The 21992-nt window shown below is 39.7% G+C and overlaps 1 protein-coding gene across 3 annotated transcripts in view; it reads right to left on the bottom strand.

Moving 5' to 3' along the window:
• Positions 1-8404: 8404 nt before the first annotated feature.
• LOC137257816 (cytoplasmic dynein 1 light intermediate chain 2-like) overlaps positions 8405-21992 on the bottom strand; it is a 30914-nt gene continuing 17326 nt past the window's right edge. Inside the window, exons 8-12 of one of the 3 annotated variants that reach the window (XM_067795270.1) lie at positions 21106-21217; positions 20578-20679; positions 20163-20258; positions 17137-17248; positions 8405-14923 (exon numbers count right to left, since the gene is read on the bottom strand). In XM_067795270.1, coding sequence (XP_067651371.1) covers positions 14823-14923; positions 17137-17248; positions 20163-20258; positions 20578-20679; positions 21106-21217 — 523 coding nt within the window. In that variant the 3' untranslated portion in view covers positions 8405-14822. Of the gene's footprint in view, positions 14924-17118; positions 17249-19386; positions 19630-20162; positions 20259-20577; positions 20680-21105; positions 21218-21992 lie in introns of those variants that run through there. The other 2 variants (XM_067795268.1, XM_067795269.1) reach the window with 2 other exon arrangements.

The raw sequence follows: 21992 nt of genomic DNA, 5'->3' as shown, positions 1-21992 counted from the left end.
TAAATGTCATCAAAACATAACCATTCAATCTCTGTTGATATCTTGATCTGTAGTTGTACAAAGGCACAGATATTTTCAAGACTCACTTTGACGCGGACATGAATGTCATAGTGTACGAAATATGCAAAAAGAGAAATAAAGAAAGTGCTTGCTGAAAAACATTGAAGGCAAGTCTTGAAAGTCTGTGAAGGAAATACAGTGAACTGTTCTTTAACATGCTGAAATCTTCCAAGTGTCGCCGTGACCTTGACAATTATGTGAAGGGCCTTGCGCCAGCCCTAGAAAAAAGTTCAGTGTTGTGTATGAGGAAATTCCAGTGAACTGGTCTTGAGATAAGTCGCTGACAAGGGTAAAACGTTCAAGTCCCCTTGTGACCTTGAAATGAAGGTCAAGGTCACCAAACCTGACAGGGACATTTAATATATTTGATGAACCCAGGTACCAACTATGAAAAGAATCTAGAGAACGGTTCTTAAGATATTCCAATACGAACGTACGTACGTACGTACGTAATGACGGATATATGCTATATCCCCCGCTTCGCTAATCGCGGCCCTGGGGATAATAATATATATTGACAGGAAGACTATTGTAGATTATCCCTGATTTTGATGCACGCCTTCTTATCCCTACAGCGTAGACTGATGGTGTCAGTCACTGGACTGTCTGGTTCAGACTCTGTTATTTGTAGATGGAACATTTACAGTTTCCACTGATTATTAAGAGATGGTTACAAAATACCGAATTATTTTTTTCAGGAAGTACCCAATCGAGAAATCTTCAACTGTTTTGCTTTATAATTTCATGTATTAGATGGTCTTTTGACGCCGCAAGTCGTGTCTGGAGCAAACAAACCTGCGAATTAGATTATGATCAGTATCGTGCTACGATAACCCGTAATTACCCACATCACTGTGAATGACCACCCCATCCACGTTGTTGACACACGCAGGTGTGTGAGGAGCAATGATTGCTTGCTTGACTTGTGTTGATACAGTTTTGTCCAATACAATCGGGAGCTGTAGTGTGTCACTCAAGGAAGCGATATTTGTGTCGGAAAGTACTGATGTTAGAAAACATGTCGCCATCGAGCATTGTCAAAAATGACCTGTTGGATAGCTGGTTCTGGAAACACTCGTGTTTTACTAAAGGTAGTTATGTTGGGGATCATTACAAAATGTCAGTTCAGGTGATGCAAATACTTACTGAACATGTTTGGTTTGTTTGGGTAGGCTAGTGGTTAAGGCTTTCTTTTGCCAACCCAAAAGACCGGGGTTCAATTCCCCTCATGGGGACAATTTGTGAAGCCCAGTTCTGGTGTTCCTTGATGTAACATTTCTGGAATATTGCTAAGAGCAAAGTCAAACTTCAAACATCATCATCATCATCATTGGTCTGGAGACCAAACATACGAACGGATCGCACAAACGCACCATGTTTCGCAGGTCACCGAGAAGCATGCTTCTTTACTTGCGCGCAGACCACTTGCTCTTGACCACGTGACGTGGGACACTGACGAATCGACCAGTGTTGTGTACATAATTGTTCGAGTAAGGTGACTGTTCGTCACGATTGTATTAGCTTGTCCAGGTAGGATGCAGATAGATAGTTAAATAGAATTAAAAGCTTTCACATTACTTTTATTGTACCCCATTATAAGAGGTTCACGTTTAGTTCCCCACGTTTGTTGTTTAGATTATTTCATCCATTTATAGACAAAAGAGTCAGGTTTAGTTTCCCAAGTTTGCACACTTCTACACATCAGAACTTTTCAGTTCCACCGCGCACATGGTAGCAGAGCGTGATTTTCTGCTACATTTTCGCTAGAACCAATAGAACTAGAACTTATATGACATTTAGATAGATAGAAAGCTTCGACCCAATTATGGCGGAAACTGAAACTGATAGCCAGCCTAGGGCAACAACTTCGGTGACTAAATGTCTGTCGGCGACAGACGAACGCGTCCGTGTGTTCGAGTTAAAAAAAAACAAAAAAAAAAACTAAAAAAGGCAGTCAAATCGAGTTGTACCAAAGCTCGGACTAAACTCATTTCTTTGATAGTGAGTGATGATCAGCCATCACAGAAACAGGTAAGGGATAGCGTAGATCACGTGAATGTTTTTTTTTGTGAAGGCAATAGATGTTATGCTGGAGCTTTCCAGGGTTATGTTAAACTGGACGATCGTGAGACCATTAACAAGTTAGATCAAGAACTTAGTAGATTAGAGGAGGAAAACAACACAATTCCCCAATCTGTAGAGGGATATTTACAAAGTAGATCTGAATCTAGCAGATCAGAACAAAGCTCTCTGTCAGGTAGGGGGTTGCATAGGCTTTTCAACGAGGGTGAAAAATGAAAAATCTCGGGTTGTCCAGCATCAAAGTGTTGTGTCTCGGCGACAGTCTCGTGTTGCATTTAGTCAGAGGAAGAAGCTGCCCATGCACGTTTGATATCTAAAGGACCTAACCAAGGTAAGGATAATAAGCTAGCGTTGCATGTTAGTGAAACAGCACGCTCAGGTAAGTCTGATAATCAAGCCATAGGGAACGATATGTGGAAACAGTTAAAGCGTGTTTCCACACCTGTCTTTTCTGGTTGTGTGAAAACCCACCAAAGCTGGAAGGCTGTCTTTATGACTTGCATTGATCAGTCCCCAGCTACACCTGAGTATAGGTTGTTGCAATTACGCCAATATCTGTCGGGGGAAGCCTTGAAATCAATTCAGTCTTTAGGTCATAGTTCAGTAGCTTATGGTGTTGCTCTGGAAAGTCTTGAAAGGAAAATTGGTGGGGAACGACGGCAGATTGCAATCCAAGATGAGAAAATTAGTAATTTTAAGCCAATTCGAGAGGGTCATGTTGAGGATCTGGAGAAATTTGCTGATATTTTGGATGTTGCAGTCTCAAACATCAGAGAATCAGATAGGGTAGAGGAGTTGGGAAATGGTCCCCAATGTGTCACTTTGTTGAAAAATGATGACTGAGCCTATCGTAGCACAATATCAAAGTGGGTGTTTGAAAGGGACAGGCAGAAATCAGTGGAGACTCTCAGAGAACGGATAATGTTAGAAGCAGAATTTCAGATTGTAGCAAAGGAGGCAGTACGCGGATTGAATACACCAGGTAAGAAATCAACATTATAGTTTGTGGCCTATGCTCTGGACAGCATGAGATTTGGCGTTGCAAGACTTTCAAAAATATGCTCGTTCCTGATAGATGGAATGCAGCTGAGCGACTGAGGCTTTGTTGTCTCAGGGGCAATCATCTTGGGAACAGCTGTCGTCAAAATAGGGCATGTGGTACATGTATATCAACGATATATGTGCAAAGAATCACAACAGATTATTACATAACGCAAACCTCAGACAAAATGAACTCTATGTTGATTCTGCTAGCGGCAGCCAAGAGAAAAAAACAAAGCAGAAACACAGGTTGTTGAGCAAGTGGTTAGAATGGGTCATGATGAAGAGGAAACACATGATCAAAGTGAAATATGTCATACAACAATAACACCAGTGTCAAATTTGTTGATAGGTCTTCGCACTGTTCCTGTGGAACGAAGAGCATACCAGTAAATGCTTTACTTGATGATGCAAGCACGAAATCGTACATCAGTGCGGACATTGCAGCTGAGTTGGGTTTACACGGTGAACCTCAAAAAATCTTTGTAAATGCTCTTAACGGTCACACAGAATCGTTTCACACAAAACCAGTAGAATTCAGGCTTGAACGCATCAGTGGTGATTTAGGTATCCAGGTGTCTGCAATGACAGCGAATGCTGTGACTGGCAATTTGCAAGTGATAGATTGGTAAAAGCATAGTCGCAAATGGGCACATTTGCAAATTATTCCATTCCAAAAGTAGCAAAGCCTTACATAGTCGATTTGCTTATTGGTGTTGATCAGTTAGATCTGCATCAGCCATATAGAGAAGTAACTGGACATCAAGGTGATCAGTTGCAAGACGTACTCCACTCGGATTACCTTGATCAGACAAGCGTCCAATGCAAGTCAAGTTTGAACAAAGTGACTGTGTTAGCTCATTCTTCAGAGACAACATATGTTGAGCTGAACCAGTTACTGCACACATTCTGGGAAGTAGATGAAGGAAACAACATGATCTCAAATAGAGCATGATGATGAAGGGGTTTTACAAACAGCACATGAAACACTCACACATTAGGATGGCAGATATGAAACAGGCATTCCTTGGAATGAAAATATTCATTTGCTGACTGACAACTATGATATGGCTGTTAAACGTCTGAACAGTACTGAAAAGAAGCTGTCTAAACATCCAGAGATAGCCAAGGCTTATGATGACATCATTTCTCAGTACTTGTCAAAAGGATCCATTAGCAAAGTTCCACAAGATGAACCACTTAGTGAAACAAAATGGTATCTTCCCATTTTGCGTCCTGACAAGAGTACCACGAAGGTTTGTATTGTTTGATGGAAGACATCTTTAAATGATGCGATACATGCAAGACCTAAGTTGCAAAGGGAGCTGTTTGATTTATGATGCACTTCAGAAGGTATCTGAAATGTTCCTTCACATCACTATGTCACTAGATGATCGACCTTATCATAGATTCCTGTGGAGGTCAATGGATATAACAAGAACTCCTGAGGTGTACGAGTTCTGCAGGGTTGTGTTTGGAATAACATCCTCACCATTCTTGGCCCAGTTTGTGACACGAGTTCACATGAAAGAAAATCCATGAAAATAGGGCAGGAATGCATGCAAGAAAGTGGATGTCAAATTATCTTGAGGTTTTAAATGGCATACCTGAGAAGGACAGGAATGAGATTGATCTCAACAGAGGGCATTTGCCTTCAGTAAAAACTCTTGGCCTATTGTGGATAGCCACAAGTGATTGTTTTACATTTAGGGTAAACTTTCCCATCACTGAGATCTCAAAAAGGGGTTTCCTGAGATATGTTGCCAGGCTTTTTTATCCTTTAGGATTTATAACACAATTCATTGTTACCGCTAAAGTGATCCTGCAAGAGATGTGGATGGGATGATGAGGTAGAAGGGGTCTTACGAGATAGGATAGAGCTATGGCTGAAAGACGTGAGTGGTCTAGAATCAGTGAAATTTCCCTTCTTCCGCAGGTGTCTGTGCAGTCATAAAGATATGACATCTCTGATTTTGCACACTTTTGTGGATGCCTCGCAAATAGCATATGGAGCAGTTGTGTATGCAGTGACTGTTTACCCAAATGGAGACAAATTGAGCATAATGGTAGCATATAAAAGCAGAGTTGCACCACTGAAAGCTGTCAGCATACTCAAACTGGAGTTTATGGCAGCTATCCTAGATCTGCGATTGGCATTGAATATCACGGATGTACTTGATATTGACATTAGGCAGGTTGTTTTCTGGTCAGACAACATGAACGTGCTCTACTGGATTAGAAATAACAGCAGAATATTCAAACCTTTCGTTGCCAACAGGGTGGGTGAAATTCATGATGTTACAAGTCCGTCACAGTGGAGATATACACCTAGTGAGGAAAATCCTGCTGATTTGATTAGTCGAGGTGCCAAAGTTCAACAGCTGGTTACTTGCTCGTTGTGGTCGACAGGGCCGTCGTACTTACTGAGAGATGAAAGTGACTGGCCTGAAACTAAGCGAAGTCATCAAAAGAGGATGACCTGAAAGAAATGATAAGAAATAAGCTTCAGTCAGCAGGATTTCTTACTGTGCAGTGTGCCTCATGGCGACTGGAACCCTCTCGATTCTCCTCGTGGAGAAGACTCGCACGAGTGAATGCATGGGTTCACAGATTTCTGCACAATTGTCTAGCATCAAAAGATGATAAACTTGAAGGAGAATTATCACCAGATGAGATATGTGACGCTGAGCACCGAATCATCATGAATATGCAGAAGGAATGTTTTTCCAGAGAATATTCAACATTGACTTCCAGAGAGCCATTCCCTCCCGGGTCGAAAATCCCGAACCTTCATCCCCAGATGGATGACAATGGACTGATGAGGTTGAAGGGACGCTTGGCATATGCTGAATATTTGCCACATTATACTAAATTTCCAATCATTTAGCCAAAGAACAGCTGGGTGACGACACTTATTATCAAACATTATCATGATGAAGGTAAGCACAAACCAAATATTACCTTCGCTTTCCATGATGTACTGAATAATCTCTGGCAGGGAAGCGATTCGGTCCCTTAACTTACCAGTCGGCTCATCCTCATGACAGTACTCCTGTCACACCAAATCGCTTCTTATATGGACAGGTGGGCGCGGTGTTCGCACCTGACACAGTTGACACAACAGATTTCAACCCACGCAAACGGTGGAGAAGATTCAGGAGTTGATGCGTCACTTTTGATGCCGGTGGATGAGGGAATGGTTACCAAGTCTCAACACTAGACGAAAGTGGTTCTCTCCTCATAGGTATCTTCAAGTTGGAGATGTTGTTTTAGTTATATCTCCTGATGCTCCTCGTGGAAACTGGCAACTTGGCAGAATACTAAAGATCTATCCAGGGGAGGATGGCCATGTTCGTGTTGTTGATGTTAGGACTAAACAGACAGTTTGGAAAAGACCAGCAAACAAAGTATGCCCACTAGAATCGGCATCTTCGAGTGAAACAAATAGTTTGGGTTAGTGTTTAGAAAAACAAGTTTCATCACAACAAGTCATCACCACCACCATCATCATCGATCATGTCAAGCTTATACCGAACGTGAACAAGACTCGCGTATTTTACTACTGCTTCCAGTACCAACAGTCTCTCAATAACAATGAACGTATGTATTAGATCGGAGGAAGATACTGTGTTGTGAATGTGACGCAATCACATAAGCTCCGCCCGATGATGAATATTAATGCTTTCTGTGCACTTTAGACCATTGTGCATTTAAGGGCACAACATACGTAGTCTGTCTCGCAGTCCCCAAACCACAATATGATTCCAGCAGCCTCACTGTGGGTGCCATGACTCCGCCAACGTAAAAAATATCTTCAGTGTGGTGTTAAGTCATGTTCAAAGGTGGGGTAGGGGGTGAGTTGTCGAACCCCTGACCAACCCTGGATGCGCCCAAGTCCATGCTCTATACTACCAATCAGAAGTGTGGAGAATCAGTAAGTACACGTTTCTGTGACTATCTTAGTGCTGCATCCACGTCACCATCGTGTGACGTTTCTATAAGCTTCGCTCAAGTCTGTGAGGCTCCCTCCTTTGTCTGTATCCACCTAACTCGTGAACAAATTGTACAGCGCGTCTGCCGACCACAAGAAGTACGCAGACTTGGTCTGTCAGGCCCGAGGTAGAGTACAGTCTATGCAATGTACATTGTACAGCTGTAAGAGATGCTATCCGTGCAACCATCAGTCTCGACCTACAGGCTGATCTCACGCGTTGTATAGAGACAGACGTGACTCACAAAGACACGGACGCATCTGTCAGTGGCTCAACTACATACTACCATGAGGTATCCAGAACCTAGCCAGATAGACACAATATAGCAATGTAACGAATTATTAATTGAGAGAGACTGCTGTGTAGCGAGTCTCTTAGGATGTACACACTGTATATACTGTTAAGTAACTTTCTGTATCTCTATTGTACCCACAGAAATGTATCACAACAATATAACAGTGTCCATCTCAACTGAACACTCCTGATGATAGAGGCAGTGTCGCAAGGTACCTGTGACTTTGAGATTAGATTTTCTGAAGTAGTTCTCACATCTCTCTGTTCTGGGTCAAGTTGGCTCACACACATCTGGTGGGGATTCCGCGGAAGCATTGCCTCACAAGCCATTGTCAAAAGAAACAACCTGCTCCGGTCAGGTGATCAAGCTTGAGTGTGATGCTGATCATCATGTCAGTCCCTGGTATGTTAAGTTGGTAAAGACAACTATGACTGAGCCTGAATAACTCAACTGCATCCTTATACAGCTGTCCATTGTCTTCCACAAACCGTGGTTGTCCTAAAACCTAATGGGTGGTGAGGCGCTGACACAGGTCTTCGTACCCCAATTGTGAAGATCAATGCTCATACTGTTGATCACTGCATTATCTGGTCCATACTCTTTTTACAGACCACAGCCATATATACTGAACAGCAAATGAAATGCTAGTTTCGAGAAAATGAAATCTCATTAAAGTAATCGTTCATGTTTGTGTCTTCTACTAGAAAACTAGAACACATTTTGTAGCATATCTTTTGTTGTTCTGTATAGTTTGAAATATTGCTGAGTGCTGTCTGTTTAATGTTTAAGGTGGCAATCAGCAGTCAGCAGTCAGCAAACACCCAACCGGATGGTGGCGATCTGTAAATAATCCAATCTAGTCCAGACAATTCAATGATCAACATCAAAGGCCTATGCCACTATGACACCTAACGCCATGCATTACAAAACCAAGTCAGGTTTGCGATAAGTTTTATTCAAGTAAACAGAAGATTTCCCTATCCCATTGGATCTACAGTCCTACGCAGAAGTCTGAGAGCCAGAATTTGCTGGGAAGGTTCATGTACAGAAGCAGTATGACAAATATTATACACAGCATAGTAGAAAGGGCATGTCGAGTACTAGCAATCAAACCAGAACTTGAACAAGATATCCTTGTCTAGCTATTGTGATTACAAAACATCACTGCATGGTCTATCTCTATTTACTGATCAAATCCAGCCTTGCTGCTTCATGTTAACCCTGCTTTGCAGCTGTATAAATGTGAAACTCAGCTTTGAAGCCAAAACATGTGAAACCAGCCTTGCAGCTGCCAAGTGTAAAACCAGTTTTGTATCTGCATGTGAGACCCTGTTTTGCAGCTATGTGATGTGAATTTAGTTTGCTGTTAGTGTAAATAACGACTAACACAAATACTTGCCATTAGCAAAGGGATGTCTCCTCTAACAGTAACTGGTGGACATATGCCTCATACTTACACATTATCAGGTGATTCTTATTTGTGATACCTGACCTGATAATGGATATTCAATGGTCACTTTGCTAGTTCTGGTCATCAATCATTCAGAAAATAGAGTAAGCACATACATGAGAATTGTTTCACTGCTATCAATCAGTATAGCATCTGATGATATATATCATAATAAAATCACAGTATATACTTGTACTAAATGCAGCTCAGAAGGAGTACCTGGAGACAGGTGACATCAACACCATTGACCAGATTGTTTCACAGAGGTCTTACACAGTTTGGGGGAGGCAGCTGTACTCCTGCATCATTACACATCCAAACATGACAAAGAAGGTTTTAGGAAGTAATCTTTTTAACCATTTATTTAGCAAGAAAATTGAAGGACTATATATATATGTATATATAACTCAAAGGAAACAGTTTTGTCCATGAAAAAACAAAGTTATTGGAGCTAATTAATGTTGATTCAAGTACTGAATGAAACACTATTTCCCCAAGTCCACCTGTTATAACATCTCGTTAACACCTAGTGATGACTTCTATCAGTCACAAGGCAGACTTTAAAATTCCATTATTAAAAATCTTAAATACGAAAACACTTTCTACTGAAAAGGCACAACTTGACTATTCTGTGAATTATTTACAGAATTTCTACAGATCAGTAGTCAAAAATATTCTTATTTGATTGCATACTTACTGGTTGTTGAAATTTCAAATATTGTTGGTTGAATCACCTTCTTCTACACCTGACCATATGACTGATGAATAATTAGTAATACACCTGAAAACATCACGACAGGAGGTGCTTAAACCCTCCCTTAACTGGCAGATGGGCATACACGGTTTGACTATAACTGTACCTGAATTAAATTCCATACAGAATACACAACTGATATAAGCCCAGTAATGTAGAGAATAAATTACCATACCACTACAGACACTACACCAAATTTACTGTACATTGTAAAAACTCCTACAATGAGCACTATCAATTCATGGCAGTTCTACAGTAGTATAGGCGACACTTTCATATTGTTCGGGTTTACTAATTCAACTGACTAGAGCTAAAATGTTCAATCACAAAACAGATCAGAAATATTTCACACTAGTTATTAGCCTTTCCTTTCTATCAATGACGAATAGCAAGGGAGGGAGTGAGTGAGTTAAGATTTAATGTCATATCCGAATAGGAAGAGCAGATTCAGTTGCAAATTCACGGTAGTGTGTGGCTACGGACTAATGATGCTTTGAGGAATGTCGTGGCAGCATCATGGCAGCATCATGGCAGCATCATGGCAGCATCATGGCAGCATCATGGCAGCATCATGGCAGCATCATGGCAGGGCAGCCAAAAAATTGAGCCACTATGAACCAGGTATTGTAATTGTTTGGGGGAACTGAACCAGGATCTTAGGCGTGATCAGCAAATGCTTTAATCACTGAGTTACACCACTGCACATCCAAAATGAAACAACTTATTGAATAATAAATGCGATACATTCAGTCTCTTGCATCTACAACTTCTTACACAGAGAACTAAACTTCTACTATAAATCAATTATATTACTTCAAAAATACTTAAGATTTAGACACTATTGTCAAATCAATAAAAAAAACCAAACAGTCAAGAGTGGCACTAATTTATACCCCTTCAGCAGTCAGCTTAAGCCACCTAGTCAGTAATAATCTGTAACCCGCATAACACGAAAGTGACAAATAGTGTTGTTACAGACTTGAGCGAAAGGATAATTATTCAGGGAAAATCCCTTGGAATCATGTCTCTTGTGAGCCATCAGCCTCTATCTATTGAGTGGTCAGCCCATATCACAACAGAATATTACTTTCACTAAACTGAATCCAAGGTTATTATTTTGACAAAGAAAAAGATTGTAAGATATGAACTTGCTGGAAACTCAAGGATGTATTATTCTGTGACGCCATCTTGGTTGGTTACCATGGATACAAGCACCATAAATTAATTCATGGTCAGAGTTATCGCAATCTTGCATACTAAATATAAAGCCAACAAAAAACAGAACATAACAAAGTCGAAAACACATCTCAGGACTTACAAAATACACATTGCACATGATGCCATCTATCTGGCTGACCCCAAGGGGTTATGGTTATAGGTCAGGGTTTAAAGGTCAGGCCCTAAGGTAGTGAAACCCTATCAAACCAGGACAAAACTAATCTGTTGAACGTCATGACAAGATTTTCCCAGGAGTACACAGCAAGGAGACAATGTTTGCAGGCATAAACAATCTCAGCTGATGGAAGCAAAATCTTAGCGATAATAATGTGCGGTAATCAGAGCAAATATTCCAATTAATTTAAGGTTATGACAAAAATACGTATGTACAATAATTCCAAACATATGTTCATGCTTCACTCAACATTGCACGTATAATCCACACAATCTCACTGTTTCAAGCCAATACTTGATGATTAGACCAGACCAGACAACTTCAGCAATGATCATAATCATATATTTATTTAAAATCCACAAATCAAAATGCAGTGTCCTGAGCATATTCTTGGGGGAATATGGCACATATTCACCATAGTAAATGTTCTGGGCCAAGATTTTGAAGTTCCTTTAGCGCTAAGATAGTCCTAAGTCCCATACATTAACATAAACTTACGACTATCTTTGCAGTAAGAGAGCTTAAAAAATCTAGGCCCTAGGCTCTTGGAAAATTGAAAAGGAAGCAGCTTATGTAACCATATACAATCAGTTGATTTCATTTCCAGTGAAACTTACACCATTAAACTCACACATCTGAAACCTACACAAGCAAATCCAGACTTGCATGTAATTGTTGGTGACATAAAGATTGATTAAATTTTGTTAGAAAAATTGTCGTCTTGTAATACGGTGATTAATATGGAGAATATGGCAGCATAAAACCATTACTTTTCTGACATTTCATGAGGCAAAGACTTTACTGGGATTATTTACGTAACATGACGTTTGATCTTATTCCATCAACTTTTGATATTGGAAACAGCTGGTGGAAGAATGGCAAGAAAATAAGAGACTGACAATGAACCTTAAACCATAGCACTTTCACATTGTACATAAAATCCATTACTTGTCAGAACTGCTCTGACAGGCTTTGACTGGTATTATTAATATTATCACTAAGTTTCAAAGTTAACTAATAAAAGGCAGTATTTGTAAACAAGCGAGGCAAAATATAGATAGTTGTCAAATCTGTATGTACATGTATTATATTTGTTCAAATTCCAAATAAGGAACACCTATGAAGAGACTGTACAGGACTCAAACAAAACAACACTTACAAGGTGGTTTGGGAAACAAGGAGAGACCCATTCACAGCCAATACACACACGTCTCTGTATTGACCATTAAATGTTGATTTGCTTGTTAACAATCTTTAACAAATCTGCCACACAAGTAAAAACTGACCTTGCCTTCGAAAAATCTAAACTCAACTGAAATTATTCCCCACACCTAATTCATGACAAATGAACGAAACATAAGGAATACAATAACATATTAAAGAGCAAGGTCAGCTTAACAAATGAGACCCTTCACAGAAAACTGAAGATCCCCGGTACGTCCCTTGACCTTCAACTAAGGGAGACCAGCAGGGAACAACACACCTCTAGCACAAATATTTCCACTGGCTTCAGTTTCTCAGTATCAATGCCTACAAAAAAGGGAGGTAACTTGTATTATGCTCTCCCCTTAAACCTGACTAGATCACATTATTTGGATATCGTTTGGCAGGCCGACAGTGACAATCATCTCTTGTATAAAGCATGGTTTGCTCTGCTGATTCTTAGATGATGATCCACACATTGATCATTTCTTCATGCGTCATGCTGTAGATGTATGTGACAGCATTGTTTGATGCAGATCAATGCTTACCATCTCAACACATTTACACTGACAAGGAAACAATTAGGTGGGACTAGGTGTAAAGATAGGGTGTGAAGATTGGGTGTGAAGGGTGGGGTTGATTGTGAAGGAAGCGACTGGCATCTAGTTGAGAAGAAGGTGCCTCTACTTGTCACAAACAGGAGTAGAATCTAGCACATCTGTTGTTCAGTTGGACCATCTTGTTTACAGAAAATACCTAGATTGGGTAGAAAAACAACCATTCCTATGTGAACATTCATAACACTTGGCAAAATATTCAAGTTGTTGTGCCTAAGTTGTAAATATGTAACCAAAGTATTTAGTTTTCTTTTCTTATTTCTATCATCTGGAGGCAGATGTTTCCTGTATGACAGAAAGCAGAAGTCTAAATGAAAGTGTCGTTAATAGAGAGAGAAAGCATGCAGCCTGGGGCTATGAATACATTCAGGTCATATTTTCCAATTACTTTCATAAAATGGTGGATGAGCAAGCTGAGAAGATCTCAGGTATCTGTCAAGATGGGCCATTAAGACGTTACATATTTAATACAAAAAATATCACTGAAGAATTAAGTAGAATTATTCTGGAATAGATGAAGAGGGGGTGATTCGTCTGTAAAGATTGACTCATGGAATTCAACTAACTATATCACCAAGTCAATGTCACAATATATCACAGACAGTGCATAGGGCAAACAGGTCTGTTCCAAATGTCCACAGTTCAAGTGGATTGTTCAAAGCTATTTTATGTCTGAATGTTTTCACACAGAAATACTTGCAGTGAAAACTAAGATTTATAGACAAGGTTTGTCTGCCTTTTAAACTCACAGTGTTTTCTAACCAAGGCTGCATACAGTAGTACTGACCTCTGTCTTCATCTGTAAGAGGGTAACTGTAACGTCTGAGACATAGCTGAGGAAGCAGAGTGATGGGAACAGCAGGGAGGGCGAAGAGACTGGGACAAGACTATACCACATGTTGTAGCAAGATATGTTAGTAATCATTTGTGAAAGCCAGGAATTTTCTGCAATAGGTTACACACCTGTCACACAGATTGATATTACTTAGGTTATCCTGGCCCAAGTGAAAATGTGACACAAAACACCATCTCTTTAGCTGTATTGGAGAATGTGTACACACCTGGTCAATAGGGGAATTGTTAGTCTGGTGCATAAATATCTTCAGGAGATGACAGGGTCTGTCTTGTGTTATGAGACATTGAAAGATGCAAATAACATGAGCTGTACCCATTGAGAGGAGGGCTACTTTAGTTTCTCGTAAGACACGGTTAAATGAATTGTCATGGATGCATCTTTTTTAATTTGTAAACTGGAGCATAAATAATTCTATACAAAACAACACTGGCATTATACACATAATGACAAATGTGAACCACAGTCTTCATATCTTTACACTGTGTAACAGCTTACTAATAACCAAGCTACCGACAAGATGCTTAACGTTGCGTTCTTGTAGAAGTTTCCGGAACAGCTTCCTTCCCCACTGGAATAGTTTCATACTGAGTATTAGCACTAGGAGTGTTAAGATGGTCTCCAGGTCAGGGTGTGAGAGGGTAATACATGATTTGTAGCGCAATAACTTAAATAAGACGTAACAAAGGATTATCTATCTATACATACACGGCAGCATCCATCTTCTATGTACAGTCAATCATTGCTATGTTATTCTGTAAACAGGACTTAATTCAAGTATCATACCATCTGTGTAATCTTCAATCATTAATTTCGAGGAAATATTTTTTTTGTACACAAATAATAATACATTCATTTAACAAAAGACTGAGGCAAACTTAGGTTCCATGGTATTTGCTTTGCCCATAAATAACAAAGATCTGTGTGGTCCGTGGCGATGCTGTTTGTCGGGCGTCTGCAGCAGATATGAGAGAAGCCGATATTGCAGCAACTGGGCAGAGAATGAGAAACACAGATTGACAACACAAACCATCTACTTTGCCCGGTCATGGTGGAACCAAATATAGTCAGTGTGTCAACAATCAGGATCCCGAGGCACTTGTGTCATTTGAATTGGTCTCCGCTGGCTTCTTTCCCCTCGTCATCCGCTCCAACTCTGCCGCAGCATCTCGCGAAACTTTATCTGTGAAGAGCGACAGTTCATATGAAGATACAGTATGCTGCAACTTTAGAAAGCATTTTTTAAATGTTGCAAATGCAAATATAAAACAGTGAGCGAGTGAGCATGGTTGCACAATGCTTTAAGCAACATTCCAACAATATCACGGTGGGGTACACTAGAAATGGGCTTCATATATTGTACCAATGTGGGGAATCGAACACAGGTCTTTCACACAACAGGTGACCGGACAAAATCCATCTGCACAAATTGAATTATAGCAAGATGTTTATTCATAGATATGTCTGAATGATAACAAGAATTACAAGGAAACAATGTTTCATTATGTGTGAAACATACGTGTTTTGATTGTTTCTGCTATTGATCATGAATGACTGACACGAATAAAATTCATATCTGTGACTAAACATGTCATTAGTTTTATAGTCTTAGGGTGTAATTTATTAGAGGTGGATTTTGTCTGGAATGGATTTTGTCCTATGCTGCAATTTTGGGGGCGAATTTTGTCCAATGCCAATGCTTTAAACTCTAGGCTACCCCACTGCTCCAAACATACAACAGATAAACAGTGATGCAAACAGGAAGCTTAACCCTGGTCCCAGCATCAACCAGAGGTACTGAAGCTCACATTTGCTATGCGCATTATAAAAAAACACAACCAGGATCAGTAAACAAAAATGATTACATATAGATGATAAAAATAATTTGAAGACATAAGAAGTTAAGAAGGAAAATCAGATTCGGAATATTACAGCCACAGTTAGGTTTGGGTTTCATATACCTGATTCCCAACCACACAGACCATGCACCTAGACACCTAGTCTGTTGATTGTCATGTTGCACTTAGACATCTACACTGTTGATTGTCATGTTACACCTAGTCTTTCCTGTATATTATTGCTCATGATCTCTCTATTTCAGTGTCATCTGTCATTGTTAAATAAACCCTATGTTTTGGGGAGAGGCCACACCACAACAGGCTGAGGACATATGATGTTGTTATTACAACTGAATGGTTTCAGTTCAGTGCCAGATATTGTCTACTGCGAACAACTATTGCAATAGCATTTTCTCTCCTTGAAGTGTCCCATTTGATGATCTGAAGTCATTTCCAAAATGAATGAATAGTTTATGTGAAATAAAAACAAGTTGAAGTAGTTTCAGTCTCTTTTCATAACTGACAAGAAGCTTGAAACCCAGATCAAGTTTGTTTGCAAGGTAACAGGGGCAGATGACTCTAAATCAAAGCACTTCCTGTAGTTTGGGCTGCGCATTTATCCTATGGACGCCAATAACTACACTATCAATAGTCATAAGTATTATTGATGCATCAATAGTTGTTTGTTTCTGCCATAAATTACTAGCTATCAGAGGCTCAACAATTACAATCCATTAATAGTTTGATGCATCGTTACAGCTCTAGTGCTAAACATTGAGAGATTGATGGACGAATGGAAAGAAGGAAGTCAGATGGTTGTATGATGATGAGTCATGACACAAGTCTGCTTTAATAAGGTCATGGTGAGACAGAAATGTAATGCAAGTATATAGTGATGATAAATAGTGATTAACATACATCTGGTGGGGACACTAGATCAATACAAATTCACAAGTACAGATACCAAATTCATCAGTTACAAACATTTACTAATAAGATTACAATGGTACAGGCAAACAGACACAGATGAAAACACTAGAGAAAACATAAAGATATCAACTTAGTTCTTACTTCACGATAAACTGAATAACTGCAGTTCTCCAAGGGTAATTTTCATCCATATATTCACAAAAAACTGGCATCTTATTGACCTGTTATGATACTTATTGCATTAATACCTATATGCTTACTGTGAAAGAGAAGGTATAACAAAAAATACAACCTATGTAATAACATACTTATTGCATATCAACATTCACAGTGATACATAAAACAAACAGGTATGATGGATCAAGTCATTTCTGCAACGTGAAGACCTTGTCATGAACCATGTCTTGATGGTTCCATACTGGGACATGTTCTTGCTTGACAAGGAAGGGCTGCACATACTGTACCAATGTGTTCATCATTATTAATTGTTTTTCCCCATTTATCAGACTCGTTCATTATGTATCATTCTGAATACTGATTTCTGTTTCCAGACACAGGAAACTAATGGGTGCGGAGTGGAGTAGGTAAGAGAGACAGAGCAGAGTGTTACCTGAGATGGGAGGCGTACCTGTTCCCGTGCCAGCACCTCCAGGCTGACCAGTCTTCTTGTTGAGTAAACTGTTGAAAAAGTTGGCCAGCATCCCCTCGCTGGTGGCTCCAGCGGGCGCCTTGCCCTCCCCCTTCAACAATAGACAAGGACCAATAAAGCAACAGAGGCCATCTTGTGTTGCTCTCAACATTTTACACAGATGGTTACTATGAAGTTCTGTGTAATAAGTTTTGGTTACTAATTGGTGTGAAGGGACCAATGTCATTTATTAATATTATATTTTCCTTCTCAAATGGACACATTTTACAGTTAATATGAAGTTTTGTATTACCATTGTTACCATCTGTTTAGCGAAGAACTGTGTCATACATCAAAGAAGTGCCATTTTGGCAAGATTACAGCAACCTCCAAATAAGCAAGTCTGGTCTAGGTAAACGTCCACTGGCCAGTCACAGTAACACACGACAGTCAAGTCATACACTGTAACTAGCCAACCTCACTAATCAACTTTGATGACAAGCAAAGATCACTCTTTCAGTGATAGTGAGTTTAGTTTTACACTGCAATATTCAAGCTATATGGCAACAGTTTATCATAGAGTCTGGACCAGACAATCCAGTGATCAACAGCATGAGCATCAATCTGTGCCACTGGGATATGATGACACATTTCAATCAAGTCAGGGAGCCTGACCAACTGATTTAGTTTCCTCTTACAACAAGCATGGTTACTGAAGACCCAGTCCAACAGGAAATCTTCAGGTGTGGGACATGCTGTTGAGGCACACGTCATGATAAAGCACATACATACTTCATCATAAATATACAAGATGTTTTTTTGCCAAAGCTGGAATGGTTGTGTTGGTAACATTGATAAAGTCGTTTATAAGTAATAAGGATCACTACCTTGTACAGATACAAGCATTTTTTAAAGACATCTTGACTTTTGTTTGTGAAAATAGCTAGCAGTACCACCAACACAGCAAGTCTACAACCCTACTTTACGATACAGAGATAACAGTAATCTCTCCAAGTTAACAGCAATCAGAGGCAGGAAGGCCTATAACACTTGTGTGGTCTTCACAGTTTGATACCACATTCATGAGTTGTCTCCCTTTGCTTGTTTTTTCACTTACCAGGAATATATGCACCACATGCTTAGCAACAGAAATGAATAATTCACCTATCCCAGAATTCCAAGCAGAGATCACCATTACACTGATATGCTAACGCAGATTACACCATACTCAGCTATGCAAAATAGATTTGAGGTATGATTCGACCAGGAAGCTAAGCAGTATGTACAGAAACAGAACGAACAGAATGGATGGATGTGCAAGCCCAATCTGATCAAAATCAGGCCATTTACTACCATGATACCTCTCTATATGATCATCTGAGCCTATCTCTAGAGAAGATGGAATCTGGTGAACTTTCTGATCAGCAAATCAATTTGAGCTTTCCAATTTCCAAGTGCAAGAAGGCAAAACATTCCAACAAAGGTAACTGAAAATCTGACAAAAGGGAGTAATGCTAGTGCTATTGTTGTACATGCCTTCAGTATTGTCTTTCTTTGGTTACCATCGAGATTTCTTAATCAAGATGATTATTCAAAATCAAGACCAACTCATTGGGGAAATCTAACCTCAGAATGACTTAAGAAATCAAACATCTTTCATTTTAGTTGGGACACACTCATCAAGAAATTCAAAAGATGATCAGATTTTCATACTGAGAGGTATCACAATCATTCACATCGAAGTAAACAATCTTATTTGAATGAGACTGGTGCAACCAACTGCATGGAGAAGATTAAAACGTCCCTTTGTTTAACACCAGTGTCAGCAATGTTCAAGTCATATGATAACAAAGTAGGTGACCAGAAGATCAACACTATGAGCAACAATCCATGCAAATGGCGTGAGATGAAACATCATGACCATTCAATCCCCCTTGGTGGGTGGCCCTTACAATAATAACAGGCATCTTGGGGAGGAGTAGGATGTAACAGTATTCATTAAAATACTCAGGCAATACAGCATATTATTACACTCAGAGACAGTTCATTATCACATTGACTGCCCTCATGAGTATACTCCTAGTATCAATGTCTGCTCAAATTTGCCACTACAAATTATCTCGTAGCTACCACTGATGTAGTTGTGAGATAACTCATTATGGCAAACTCAACTAGAATTGACACTATGAGCATACTCGTGAAAGGCAATCAATGTGATAAGTATTAGAAAAGCATTTCATTTCAATTGAGATATAATACTGATATTTAGTATGTGTATATTATAAAGCACCAGTGGTAATGAGTGTGTGTTCCTGATACAGATGATACATGGAGAAGGTGGAGTGACAGGAATGATCTAAATTTGACAAGAAAACACGGTGCAAAGCCAATGAGAGAAACAATATGACAGGTATACTTAATGAAGCAACCAAACTGAGCCATCAAGTCACCCACACAGCAGCTGTTGTTGTAGTATATACTTACTTTGGGGCTCTGAGATTGCAACAAGACAGGCAAGGTGAATACGTACATAAATTAAACAGTTCAATGTTGGACTTGATCAACATGTATGGGGGACAATCTGGACAAAAGACTTATGATTTGATTGCTTTTAACGCCATTAATTCTCCAATTTATCCGTTGTTTATAAGAACTGAGAAAAGGACATAGTTCCCTTTTGTTGGAAATGTCAGAGTTCTTTCAATACAATGCCATTTAGAAAGTGGTCAGATGTAAACTGTTATATTTTGGATAACACATTCTCAGTAAAGTATGGTGGCTGAGTAGGTTAGATGACTGGCTTTATCCCATGGTGATAGATGGGACTCAATTTAATACAAGTCCTAGAATCTGTACTTTACAGAAAAAGTGTAATCCCAAATATAACTTGTGTCAGAGTTATAATAGTCCAACAATTTTCAAAACAAGTGTATCAATGGACTAACACACAATATCATGTTTGGATATTACTGAAAGCATTTCCATGCAAGATAGTCTGATTTTATCTACACACAACCATGACGCACCTTGCCTCGGCCAGGCGTGCTTGGTGATGACCCCTGTCTCTCCGGGGTGCGTTGTACCTGTGGACGCTGCATCCTTTGTGGGGTGCCCTCTGCAGGCTGTAAACAAAACACTATACGTTACAGGGAGAAACATACATTTTCAGCAAACTTTTACTTATAATCAATATTAATAAAACCTTAAATATCCCAAATTTCTTCAGATGTGATACCTTAACTTTTGGGGGAGTTTGGCTAGGAACTCAGTGCATACAGAATCTCTTCTGGGAGAAACACATGTAGTTTATGCTTTGTTCCCAATCAGTAGACAAGCTAGAGGTACTAGGAAGGTTCTGGTGTCAAACTTCATCTCAGGGCAATTATGGTGTCACCTACTTCAGTATGTTTTACCCCTTCTCCTTTGCTAATGCCAACTCACCCCCTGCGTCCCCGGCTGGGGTTGCTTGCTCAGTTGTGTCTGTTGTTTCATGAGGAACACCTGCTCGTCTTCAGCAGTGATCTCAGCATCTCTCTGCACCGGCTACAACACACAATGCACACACAACACAATGGTAGGGTTCACAAAAAGATGGAGTAAGGTGAAGCAGACTCCCATATATGCTACACCACTAAAAAGAATAAAGTTGCATCACACTATATTATTAATATTACACTTTTCCATACAAGCTTAGGAGAAAGAATTGCTATCTCAATTATAATGTACCAAAAAATAATACCTGTGGCTTGAAATGAAGTATTCATGTGAATGTACCAAGCATATTTGCACATACCAGAATGTATCAATATATCCTCGAGAATATCTGGAGTATGCATGAATGAACTAGCATATACCGGTTGTCAAGCAGAATACACTGGGGGAAATCAGAATATACCAATGTGAACCAGAATATACCAGAGCATGCTAGAATAAACCCGGACCTACAAGGAGTGTTGTCATTACACTAACCTTTCTCGTGACTGGTTTGGCTATGACATCATCAAATGCATCTTCTGGTTTCATGCTACTCATATTTTCATATAATATGCTAATTTTCTTCTCATTATCCCAACCTGATGGTCTGAAATGGGAAATTAAATATGTTCAATACTCATTCATGATGAAAATACATTCTCAAAATCGTAGCACTGAAGACCATAGACAGAGGAACGGCAAACATGCCTTCTGAATCACTGTTCCTTTGGTCACTGAATGCTCACAGTATCAACTGTGGAGGTCAGTCTGTAAACAATGTTCACTGAGGTGGTCAGTCTGTCAACAGTATTCACTGACAAGGTCAGCCTGACAACAGTATTCAGCGCATAATTCGCTCAGGAAGTCAGCCTTACAACGGTATTCACTGAGGAAGTCAGCCTGTCAACAGTATTCACTAAGGAGGTCAGCCTGTCAACAGTATTCACTGAGGAAGTCAGTCTGTCAACAGTATTCACTGAGGAAGTCAGTCTGTCAACAGTATTCACTAAGGTGGTCAGCCTGTCAACAGTATTCACTAAGGTGGTCAGCCTGTCAACAGTATTCACTGAGGAAGTCAGTCTGTCAACAGTATTCACTGAGGTCAGTTTGTCAAAAGAATTCACTAAGGAAGTCAGCCTGTCAACAGTATTCACTGAGGAGGTCAGCCTGTCAACAGTATTCACTGAGGAGGTCAGCCTGTCAACAGTATTCAGTGCATAATTCAATGAGGAAGTCAGTCTGTCAACAGTATTCACTAAGGAAGTCAGTCTGTCAACAGTATTCACTGAGGAGGTCAGCCTGTCGGCAGTATTCAGTGCATAATTCAATGAGGAAGTCAGCCTGTCGACAGTATTCACTAAGGAAGTCAGTCTGTCAACAGT

This window comes from Haliotis asinina, chromosome 12, assembly GCF_037392515.1.
Source record: "Haliotis asinina isolate JCU_RB_2024 chromosome 12, JCU_Hal_asi_v2, whole genome shotgun sequence".
NCBI lineage: Eukaryota > Metazoa > Mollusca > Gastropoda > Lepetellida > Haliotidae > Haliotis > Haliotis asinina.
The sequence above is the reverse complement of the archived record's forward strand: the minus strand, read 5'-3'. Positions and strand labels throughout refer to the sequence as shown.